General features: G+C 43.3%; 1 protein-coding gene across 1 annotated transcript in view; it reads left to right on the top strand.

Annotated features, from left to right (window-relative positions):
- KIF6 (kinesin family member 6) overlaps nucleotides 1-12148 on the top strand; it is a 279607-nt gene that overhangs the window by 77086 nt on the left and 190373 nt on the right. Inside the window, exon 7 of the mRNA XM_043543510.1 lies at nucleotides 8635-8841. Within this exon, the coding sequence (XP_043399445.1) occupies nucleotides 8635-8841 (207 nt within the window). The remainder of the gene's footprint in view (nucleotides 1-8634; nucleotides 8842-12148) is intronic.

Raw genomic sequence — 12148 nt, 5'->3', positions numbered from 1 at the left:
TGCAATTAACATTCCATAATCACATCCCATTTAACAGTTTAAATTTTTATTGGCTTACACTTCCTACACCAGCTCTGCTGGAGTTTTCAGTATGTGGGAACACTTTAGCTGAATATATATGAACTGCAAAGTAGAAATATAACCATATTATAAAGTAACGGTATTGGTTAAAACACCATTCTACTCTGAAAAGTGACTTTGTAAAAATGGTATTTGGTGTTTCCACATTTACAGTGTCAATGATTTCCAGATCAGATTTGCTCACTTTATATGTAAGTAGACTGTGAGGGGAGTTCTGATGCCAGCTCCACAGAGTCTGCCTGGGATATGGCAAGTCAAGCTCTTTTCTTTGTGGCTTGGGTATCACCATCAACAATAGGGACTCTGTAGGCCAAATGCTTCCCTAGCTATACCTGTGCTATCCTATACTCTAGAAATTATGCCCTTAGTTATACCTCTGTAACCCTGTTGTCTTCAGTGGGGTAAACAGGTGTTACTGAGAATATAATCTGAAAACAGTGGGGTTCTAGTGGTGGCCCCTCAAATGAAACTTACTTAATAATTCTGTTGATAATGTATGAGACAGAAAAATATCCACTTCGCTCCCAGACCTGTGAGTGGTAAAATCATACTTTTTTCACTGAAATAAGTGAATCTGACTCTTCAGTTTTCATAGAAACAGAATTGGTGAAATAAAGAAGGTGCAATTTAACATATTCACTTTTCACATTGTAGTCACACCGTTTAGAAAAATGATATCTATATATAGATAGATAGATATTGATATATATTGATATATATCCATCTGTTTAAGTGTTTATAACACTCTAAATACCATTGGACTTTATTAAGTTGAATACTCCTGTTCTTTATGTGGATACAGACTAACACGGCTACTACTCTGAAATAAGTAAAAATATGTTTTTCTGTGTGTTGAAAAACAGCTACTGTAATGAGGCTCCAGATGAGAAAGAAATACATTATTACATTTTAATTCATTTTAAATATTTGCATCCCAGTCATGAGTGGATCCCCATGGTGCCAGGTGTTGTACTGACATGAACTTTGCTGTGGAAACTCCCTGGTACAATATTTGTGCACCATTCCTACTCTTTAATACCCAAATAAGTTACTTCATCAACTGAGATAAATCATTTTTAAGTACTGTTTCCTTTAGATCTTGCTTGTATAAACTACTATGACATTTTTTCTGATCTTTTTGAATATGAACTGCCATTTTAGGTGCCTAACCCCCAAACTTAGATCCTCAAAACCCCCTTTAAGCTGCTGCTTAACCATGCAGGCACTTAAAAACCCTGGGTATCTAAGTCTCCAGTGTGCCAAAAAATCTGTCCATGAATATGCACACAGTTTCTTCGGTCCTGTTATCCAGGCACCTAAACACAAGCATAAGCCTCAGACTAGGCATTCTCCACCTCTCTTGCCTGTGGATCCCAAAGTCCCAATCTGATAAGGGTTCTCAGAGGCTGCCTAACAGAATGGGCCCCACATAAAACACAACTAGTGGTGGAGGTGGTGATTTTCTTTCTAATCTTTAGCCCAGTGGTTAGGGAACTCATTCAGGATGTGGGGGACCCCAATTCAGCTCCCAACACTTCCTGAATTAAAATCTTTGCTCCACATCAGGCAGAGGGGGAATTGATAGGGTCGCCTACTTCCTGGGTGAGTTCCCTAATCACTGGGCTAAAGGTTATAAAGAAGGTTTTGTCTTCCCCCTCCTACTTTTGTGTGGAGTTAGGCATGCTTTGAGCACATCTCCTGACTGGCAAGATAGGTGGCGCACTGCCTATCTGCCCCCATCTGAGGATCATCTGGGGCTTAGGCATTATACAGCGTCCAGACACCTGCCTGGGGCAGTAATCTGTGCTTTAGACACCTACGTCCCTTTGAGGATTTGGGCCTAAGTAACTCAAAATAAAACAAAATCCAGCCTAAGCCTTGTTGCAAGGCCTGGCTGCTTCTATGGTTCCACTTACAGGAGAGTTCAGCCTAGATTGTCTCTCTGTTCAGAGCCATGCCCACCTTCCTTGTCCTCAGTGGAGTGAACAAGCGCCACCAGCAACAAGCAAGACTCATTTAAAATCTCCTAGCAGGGTCAACACCTGTTAAAAGGTGGGACCAAAGGAGAATACTAGCACTCTATTATAGTTAATTTAACCATACACAAAGACAATTGCTTTGATTTTTTTTTTAAATCCTTAATATAAACATCCAGTTGTAACAAAGACAGGAAGCATAGTCCAGGGGTTAAAGCACAGGAATGTTTTGGCCTCCCTTTTCACAGTCAGAAATAATTGAGGGTGGATTTAGCTTGCAAGCTCAAATAAAGGGAATTTTATGTTTAACTACCGTATTGTGCCTACAAATCAGATACTTATATACCAACGTGCACTTAGTTGCACCTACAATTATTTGCAGGTAACACCAAATGAAAGCCTATTTAAATATCAGAACTTTAGTCTCACTAACATTCTATAAACTGGAGATGATAATACTTCTTGACAATGATTTTGTGAGTCTTACTGTTTGTAATAATAGCTTTGAAGGTGTTTTTAGAAGAAAAAGGATATTAGTGAATATACAATAAGAAAACAAATAGATCAAATAGTGGTATCTTACCATTTGAGAAGATAAGCAATAGTCAAATTTCTAGTTATAAGGTTTTCTGTCCTGATTTTCAGAGGTACTGAGCAGCTGTAACTCCACTAAAGTCAGAGGTCAGCTCCTTTGGAAAATTAGGCTATACAGTTCTGCATGTCAGTGTGCCAGTAGTTGGGGAATGATTACAACCGCCATACCAAATATTAAGTTATGAAGTTGCATCCTCTGTGAAATGATTTGTCCAAATTATAGTCCTGTCTGAATCTGCCAAGTCGGACACTTTTGGTAACTAAGGGTATGTCTACACTACGAAATTAGGTCGATATTATAGAAGTTGATTTTTAGAAATCTATTTTATACAGTCGATTGCGTATGTCCACACTAAGCGCATTAAGTTGGCAGAGTGCATCCTCACTACCATGGCTAGCATCGACTTACCGAGCTGTGCACTGTGGGTAGCTATCCCACAGTTCCCGCAGTCTCCGCCACCCATTGGAATTCTGGGTTAAGCTCCCAATGCCTGATGGGGCAAAAACATTGTCGTGGGTGGTTTGGGGTACATGTCGTCAGTCTCCCATCCCTCTGTGAAAGCAATGGCAGACAATTGTTTTGCGCCTTTTTTCCGTGCGGACACCATACTGCTTTCAGCAGATGGTGCAGTAGGACTGCTATCCGTCGTCATCCACCGTTTCTGCTGCAACTCTGCTCTGCTGCTATTGTCTCAATAGCAAATTTCTCCATGTTGTCTGTCAAGGGCTCCTGGATACTGTGACAAAACTCTGTCCTTGCCTCCGTGGGTCCCGTGTTTCCTGGCGGATTTCACTAGCCTCAGAGGCTCACTGTTACCCTCCATGTAACCCTTCTCTCTCTAGAGACAAGGGTCACAGTCTACTGAGCCATTTTCATCATAAGCCAATGAGGGAGGTGAGGAAAAGTTATCCTTCCTTGCACAGTCTCTGTTGTCTCCCAGTCTCAGTGATTAATCAGGGGAGAAGACCGGTCCCACTCCCTACACCGGGCTCCAGCCCAGGGACACTAATAGTATCAGCTATGGTAGCTGACCTTTTAGAAACATGACATGTACAATTCCCTGGGCTACTTCCCCCACAGCAGCCCTCACTTCCTCAAGCTCCACTTCACCCTTACCTCAGGGCCTCCTTCCTTGTGCCTGATATGGTGTCTCCTACTCAGCCTCTCCAGCAGTGCAACTTCCTCCCACAGCTCCTGACATGCACACCCACCTTATTTTAACTAGTTTCAGCCAGCCCCTGATTGGCTTCAGGTGTCCCAATCAACCTAGCCTTCTCCCTGCCTTCTGAAAAATTCTTAATTGGCCCCAGGTGTCTTAATTGACCTGAAGCAGCTGCCATTTCACTTATCCTGGTACCAGGGATTTGTTTAGCCTGGAGCTAATATATCTATCTCCCACTACTTTTCTATAGCCATCTGGCCTTGCCCCGTCACAGTACGTGTGTTCTTCCTGGAGAAATGTGCATGGTGCTAAACGTTGTCATCCACCGCTTCTGCGGAAACTCTGCTCTCCTGCTCTCATGAATCCACCTCACAGGTTCTCTCGTCATTCTCTATAAATATCTATTCTCGTGGCATCTGTCGTCAGCCACTGCTTCCGCTGCAACTCTCCTCTCCTGCAGACGCCATACCACAGCAAGTATGGAGCCCGCTCAGATCACTGCGGCAGTTATGAGCATTGTAAACACCTCGCGCGTTATCCTGCAGTATGTGCAGAACCAGAACCTGCAAAAGCAGGTGAGGAGGTGACGGCACCGCGGTGACGAGAGTGATGAGGACATGGACACAGACTTCTCTCAAAATATGGGCCCCAGCAATTTGGACATCCTGGTGGCAATGGGACAGGCTCATACCGTGGAATGCTGATTCTGTACCCAGGAAACAAGCACAGATTGGTGGTACCACATAGTGTTGCAGGTCTGGGATGATTCCCAGTGGCTGAGAAACTTTCGCATGCGTAAGGGCACTTTCATGGAACTTTGTGACTTGCTTTCCCCTGCCCTGAAGCGCAAGAATACCAAGATGAGAGCAGCCCTCACAGTTCACAAGCGAGTGGAAATAGTCCTCTGGAAGCTTGCAATGCCAGACAGTTACCGGTCAGTCAGGAATCAATTTGGAGTGGGCAAATCTACTGTGGAGGCTGCTGTGATCCAAGTAGTCAATGCAATCACTAAGCTGCTGCTATCAAGGGTAGTGACTCTGGGAAATGTGCAGGTCATAGGTCTATCGCCTAACTGTGGTGGGGCGATAGACAGAACGTATATCCCTATCTTGGGACCGGACCATCTTGACATAAACTGCCAGTACATAAACTGCAAGGGGTACTTTTCAATGGTGCTGCAAGCACTGGTGGATCACAAGGGACGTTTCACCGACATCAATGTGGGATGGGTGGGAAAGGTACATGGTGCTCGCATCTTCAGGAACTCTGGTCTGTTTGAACAGCTGCAGGAAGGGACTTACTTCTCAGACCAGAAAATAACTGTTGGGGATGTTGAAATGCCTATAGTTATCCTTGGGGACCCAGCCTACCCCTTAATGCCATGGCTCATGAAGCCATACACAGGCACCCTGGACAGTAGTAAGGACCAGTTCAACTATAGGCTGAGCAAGTGCAGAATGGTGGTAGAATGTGCATTTGGACATTTAAAAGCACGCTGGTGCAGTTTACTGACTTGGTTAGACCTCAGCGAAACCAATATGCCTATTGTTATTGCTGCTTGCTGTGTGCTCCACAATATCTGTAAGAGTTAGGGGGAGACATTTATGGTGGGGTGGGAGGTTGAGGCAAATCACCTGGCCGCTGAATACGTGCAGCCAGACACCAGGGCAATTAGAAGAGCACAGCAGTAAGTGCTGCGCATCAGAGAAGCTTTGAAAACCAGTTTCATGACTGGCCAGGGTACGGTGTGAAAGTTCTGTTTGTTTCTCCTTGATGAAAACAAGACCCATGGTTCACTCTACTTTCCTGTAAGCCAACTGCCCTCCCCACTTCGATCACCGCTTGCAGAGGCAATAAAATCAATGTTGTTTCAAAATCATGCATTCTTTATTAATTCATCACACAAATAGGGGGAAAACTGCCAAGGTAGCCCGGGAGGGGTGGGGGAGGAGGGAAGCAGCAGGTGGGGTGGTAGATGAGGGGAGGAGGGAAGAACAAGGCCACACTGCACTTCAAAACTTATTGAATGCCAGCCTTCTGTTGCTTGGGCAGTCCTCTGGGGTGGAGTGGTTGGGTACCCGGAGGGCCCCCCTGCCGGGTTATTGGGCGTCTGGCTGAGGAGGCTATAGAACTTGGGGAAGAGGGCGGGCGGTTACACAGGGACTGCAGTGGCAGTTTGTGCTCCTGCTGCCTTTCCTGCAGCTCCACCAGACGCTGGAGCATATCAGTTTGATCCCCCAGTAGCCTCAGCATTGCATCCTACCTCCTTTCATCACATTGCCGCCACCTCTCCTCTTGCTCCCGCAACCTCTCATCTTGCTCGTCCCTCCTGTCCTTGCGTTCATTTTCTGCTTTCCTGGACTCTGCCATTGTTTGCCTCCATGCATTCTGCTGAGCTCTTTCAGTGCAGGAGGACTGCATGAGCTCAGAGAACATCTCATCACGAGTGCTTTTTTTCGCCTTCTTATCTGCGCTAGCCTCTGGGACGGACATGATAGGGGGAGCGCTGAAACATTTGCAGCTGCGGGAGGAAAAAAAGGGAGAGTAGTATTTAAAGAGACACATTTTAGAGAACAATGGGTAGACTCTTGCACGGTGAACCAAGCTGTTAACATTACATAGCACATGTGCTTTCGGTACAAGGTCGCATTTTGCCTCTTATATTGAGGGCCTGCTAGTTTGGTGTGAGAGATCACACATACAGGGCCGGGCAACAGAATTCGGCTTGCAGGCAGCCATGGTAAGCCACAGTCTTTCGGCTTCTTCAACCTTCATAACATGTGGGAATGGTTTCAAACAGCAGCACCCTCCTTTCCCATACTAAGCACCCGTTTGGTTGGCCATTTAAAAGGAGGGCTGCGGTTTTTGGGTTAACATGCAGCACAAACCTAACTAACCCGCCCCCCCCCCCCACACACACCCAATTCTCTGGGATGATCGCTTCACCCCTCCTCCCACCACGTGACTAGTATCAGGGAAGATCCCTGCCAGCCAAACGTGAACAGCTCAGTGTGAATGGGCCCCCTGCACCCTGCCAGGCTAAAAGCGGGGATGTTTTATTTCAGTCACAGGCAAACAGCCCAGCAGGAATGGCCACCTCTGAATGTCCCCTTAATAATGTCCCTGGAGGATTTCCGCTCCATCCCCAGACATGATAACAGACTTTTCCAGTAGCAGTACTGGCCGCAAATACATCCCAAATCTTCAGGGCAAATTAATCATTAAACACGCTAGCTTTTAAACCATGTATTATATTTACAAAGGTACACTCACCAGAGGTGCCTTCTCCGGCTTCATGGTCTGGGAGCCTGCCTTGGGAGGGTTGGGAGGGTATTGGCTCCAGGGTGATAAACAGTTCCTGGCTGTCGGGGAGAACGATTTCTCCACTTGCCTGTTGTGTGCTATCCTCCTTCTCCTCCTCAGCATCATCATCTTCCTTGTCCCCAAAATCCTTATTCCTGTTGCGTGAGACTCCCCCTTGCGGATGTCCACAGACAGGGGTGGGGTAGTGGTAGGGGCACCCCCTAGAATTGCATGCAGCTCATCATTTCGTCTTTTGGAATGGAGTTCTGATAGCACAGATTCGTCTCCCCATACAGCGATCAGATCCAGTACCTGCCGTTCGGTCCATGCTGGAGCTCTTTTGCGATTCTGGGACTGCATGGTTACCTGTGCTGATGAGCTCTGCATGGTCATCTCTGCTGATGAGCTCAATGAAATTCAAAAGTTCCCGGTGCTTTTCCTGTGTACCTGGCTAGTGCATCTGAGTTGAAAGTGCTGTCCAGAGTGGTCACAGTGGAGCACTGTGGGATAGCTCCCAGAGGCCAATACCGTCGAATTGCGTCCACACTACCCCAGTTTCGATCTGGCCATGTTGATTTCGGCCCTAATCCCCTCGTCGGGGACAAATACATAAATCAATTTTAAGAGTCCTTTAAGTCGACAAAAATGGCTTTGTCGTGTGGACAGGTGCAGGGTTAAATCGATCTAACGCTGCTAAATTCTACCTAAACTCGTAGTGTAGACCAGGGCTAAGAGTATTGAAAATATAACTGTTTGATGGGTAATGTTTATAGAAACATGTACCTGTCTTTGCACAAATTAACTGTATCATTGGTAGAAGTTGTCTTCCAGTAAAATGTGACACCCCTTACCCCCATTCATGGTGAGGGCTAACCTCTTACCTTCTGCTTCTACCAGTACTGTTAGTACTCCATTTCTAAGTGTTAGTTTCTTTAATATCAGATTCAGAAATTGGATACTAAAGAACCAAATTAAAGGGGGTATTTTGTAAAGCTTCGGAGAGTTTTTACATTCCAAAAATTTTGATGAAAGGGAGCATTTAGAAGTAAGCTCAGCTGTCGTTACTGTGACCTTCAAGATGTGTTAATTAGGTTCATTAGCCTTCCAAGTGATTTGTAATGCTCTTTCTCTCTCAATTAGAATGTGCTAACTGTAGATCATGGCTAATGAAACTAATAATGAAATGTATTTTGGTACTAAAGTAAATGTTGACATATTTGTTCTAATATAATGAATCCATGTTATAACTATCCAAATTTTACACCAGATTGTGAGCATCTTACTTCCATTGGTGAGCAGCCACTTGCATAAGTAGTCCCAGTGACTTCAGTGGGAATTTTCATGTGTGTTAACAGTTTACAAAGGGGAGCTCTGGGGGGTTACAATCTGGGCCTTTATTTTTGCAGTGACCTCAGTGTAGTGATTTATAAATAAATCTTGTTTAATCAGTCCTGGTGTTAAAGCAGTTATTTTTTGCAATTTTTTTTAGTCAAAATTTAGTAACCTTTTCTTCACAGACTCCAATGAACCAAGCCTCAACTCGTTCCCACTGCATCTTCACCATTCACATCTCAAGCAAAGAACCAGGATCCGCAACCATCCGACGCTCCAAGCTACACTTAGTAGACCTGGCTGGTTCAGAGCGTGTTGCAAAGACTGGAGTTGGAGGCCAACTCCTGACAGAGGCCAAATATATCAATCTGTCATTACACTACTTGGAACAGGTAAAATTAGCAGAGTGTGAAACTCTGTCTTTTACTTATTTATTTATTTTTAGCCATGTATGTTGCTTTTGAAATCTTGATCCCTATCTCATTTAGTTTCAGGACCATGTATTATTGCTGTGTTTCTCAGCCTTTTCAGGTTGGTAACTTCTTATTCAAATTCAAAATTTTCAAATCCTTCCCTGCCCCTTCATATTTACATTAAAAGTAAGACTACAAAATGTGTCAGTGCTAACAGTGCTAGGCCGTATATAATTTATTTGTGTTTTCTTTTGCTATAGAGACTCTTTTAAGGGGAAAATGCGTTGCTTGGTACTTTTTCAGATGATATTACAAACCTTTGTTGGGAAAAGTGGAAGTCATTCATAGGTGGTATTGAGTTGCTGAAGTTCAATACTGTTGTTTTGTCTTAAAAAAGACAGACTCACAGGGAGAAAGAAAAAAATAGCAGAGGTGAGAAGATGTAGATTCTGTCTCTGTCTTTTTTTTTTTTTAACTAGAAACATAGTTGCTGGAAAATTACAGGCATAGCATTTGGTTTTATTAGCCACTCTGAGTCTGGACAGACCTTTACCAGGTTACTCAGGCATTGTTTTTAGCATCCCTTGTTGGTTATAGCAAACGAGTGCAAGGGTAGTTTCATCCTAGCTGGCATGAGTTTTTATTAGATTGAAGATAAAAAAGAGAGACAGAAAGGAATTAGGTAGTGATGGAAACCTACAAATTAGGGAGAGGAATAGTAATAAGAACCTTTGGTTCACATCCTAGCTATCACTCATGATTCAGCTGATCCTGTTGAAATGGTGATGTCATTTGATTTCCTTTTCTCAGCTGATTTGGTCAGAATCTCTTTCAGGACCAGAAAAATGGTGTGATGGTAAATGTCAGGGTCTCAACAGGCTGAGGGGAAGGGGTGATGACATCCATTATGATGAAGCTTCTTGACATTCAGTGGTCCTATGACAGATCCCTGGGTTAAAACCTGGCCTGTGGGTCCACTGTGTCCCCTTTTACTCTCTGGATGAGGGTACCTCTCACCCTGCTCTGCTAGCGACAAGCAGCCCCTTCAGGCTTTGCTCTAACAGATATTAGCATGTGAAGGCATGCTCAAAGTTGCATGCGTGCTCTCTCAGCCTCCCATGAACTATGCACAGGAAGACAGCAGCAAACTCCCCGCAGGCCCAGCCTTGCACCCCAGAAATGTACCATCTTGCACAGCTCAAGACCTCCTGTTGAACAATGTAAGCTCATTAATTGGTTTGCCACTTGATCAAAGGATAGTGGACATGAACCCGCTTTAGTAATCTGATCAGATTCCCCAAGCACTCAGGACAAACTTACTGGTTAAGTTTAAATATTAAAATAAGTTTATTAGCCACAGAAAAATAGATGTGAAGTGATTATAAGTGGTAGGCATAGAGGTCAGGAATAGTTACATAAGAAATAAAAAGTAAATACATATTCTAAATTCTAAACTTTATCAGACCAAGTAAAATTTGAATCAAACAGCTTTTCGCACAAGCTGACAATTCCTAGTACACAGGCTGAATTCCTTTCTCAATCTGGGACCAGTCTCCCCAGTTCAAAGTCTTTTTCTTCCCAAACATATTTGTTGCCTTCAGAATAAGTGGGAGAGGAGAGAGGCATCTCATGATGCCACTGTCCCTTATTTTATACCCTCAGCTCATGGGCCTATAAATATACTGGCTCGAACATGAAGTCAAGTATCACATGTCCTGAGGCCTTGCTAAGTCATGGAGTTAAGCAGTCCCCATTGTGTGGAGCTAAAGCAACTGTCTCTTATTGAATTTTAAATCTCTTGTTTACAATTCCCCTGCTAGTTAATGGCTGGTGATGGTCTCTTGACACCCATCTGGGTGTGGGTCACTCCTTTGTTGCCACTGGAGAGCTAGTTGTGGGCATCTCCCAGACTCTTAAAATATTTCAATAACAACCACATAGTAAATTTTCATAACTCCATATACAATGATGATATACATATTTTGACAGAACAAAGAGTTTCAGCAAATCGTGACCTTTCATATGATACCTTACAAGGCATTCTTTGAACAAAATACCATAACCATATACAAGTAGTGAATATGGGGGTTACAGGATATTATTTTGAGGTACAGTATGTCACAGGTACCTTTCTTCTTCCTCCCCTTGTTCCCTCCTTCCAGCAAGCTTACATAATTATCTCATGTTCCCCAGAACAACAGTGTTTTGAAAGAGACTCTCCTCTCACCAAAATAAAGATCTGGTGGTTCCGTTTATAGACACTTCCTCTCATGTTGTGTTGCTATTACAATATTGTGACCCACCAGGAGCCTTTTCAACTTCAGTTTATGCTTCTTTTGTAAACCATTGTTACATACTATTTCTACATGTCTCCCTGAGTTTTTACCTTTTATCCACTTTGGACAATCCAAAACTCCCACCAAGGGTAAAAGAATCAGCAAAATAACATACTGATCAATAAATTACTATTGCTGTATATATGTTTTGTTGTTGCTGTGTTAATAAGTTGGAATAATTATAGCTTGGATTTTTTTTTCAAAGGCTCATTTTTCTGTAGATGCAAGCCCTCACACCTGCTAGAGGACTGAAGGTCTATTTTAATACATAGTATTGTTTCCATAGTCCAGTAAACACTATGCCTGTTGCTAAACTTTAGTTGGTTTTGGATTTCTGCTAGTGAATACAGTCCTTTTTTCCAAAAGTTTCATTTAAAACATGTATATGCCACAATAACAGGGTACATCTTGGCCCATGAGGCTGACATTCTGTGAGACAAATGGTAAAAAGAATGAAGAAATGAGCAGAGCATACTCTACAGCTTTGTACCTCATGAGATTTTTCTCTTTAATGCGTGGGGACTTATCCCACTGCTTACAGCATTCGGCAAAACGGTCAAGTGAGAAACCTCTTGAAACAGACTGTTTTGTTTTCTGAAGCTGGGAAATATCAGCCAGTTGTTCCACTAACCAGTGAGGAGATTGGGGGGATGGATTTTTTTAAACAAAGGTCTTCGATTCTGTTTAACTTGCAGTGAGAGGCACACATGAAGGCCATTAAAGTAGCTAGCTAGCTAGTAAAAATGATGTTATTGATACTACTGGCTCTTTTCCACCTTCCTGCATTCTGGCCTCCTTTGCTTGGAATTGTGATATTATGAAATACAGAGCAGTCAAAATCCTTCCTCTAGATCCACTGGATTCTGTTTTATGATTTATTTTATTTAAAGACATTAGAAATAATTGCAGGAACAGAGGGAGAGACACATCCTTTCAAGATATCTTAATAC

The sequence above is a fragment of the Chelonia mydas genome, chromosome 3, assembly GCF_015237465.2.
Source record: "Chelonia mydas isolate rCheMyd1 chromosome 3, rCheMyd1.pri.v2, whole genome shotgun sequence".
NCBI lineage: Eukaryota > Metazoa > Chordata > Testudines > Cheloniidae > Chelonia > Chelonia mydas.
Note: the sequence above shows the minus strand (reverse complement) of the source record. Positions and strands in the feature narration are given on the sequence as shown.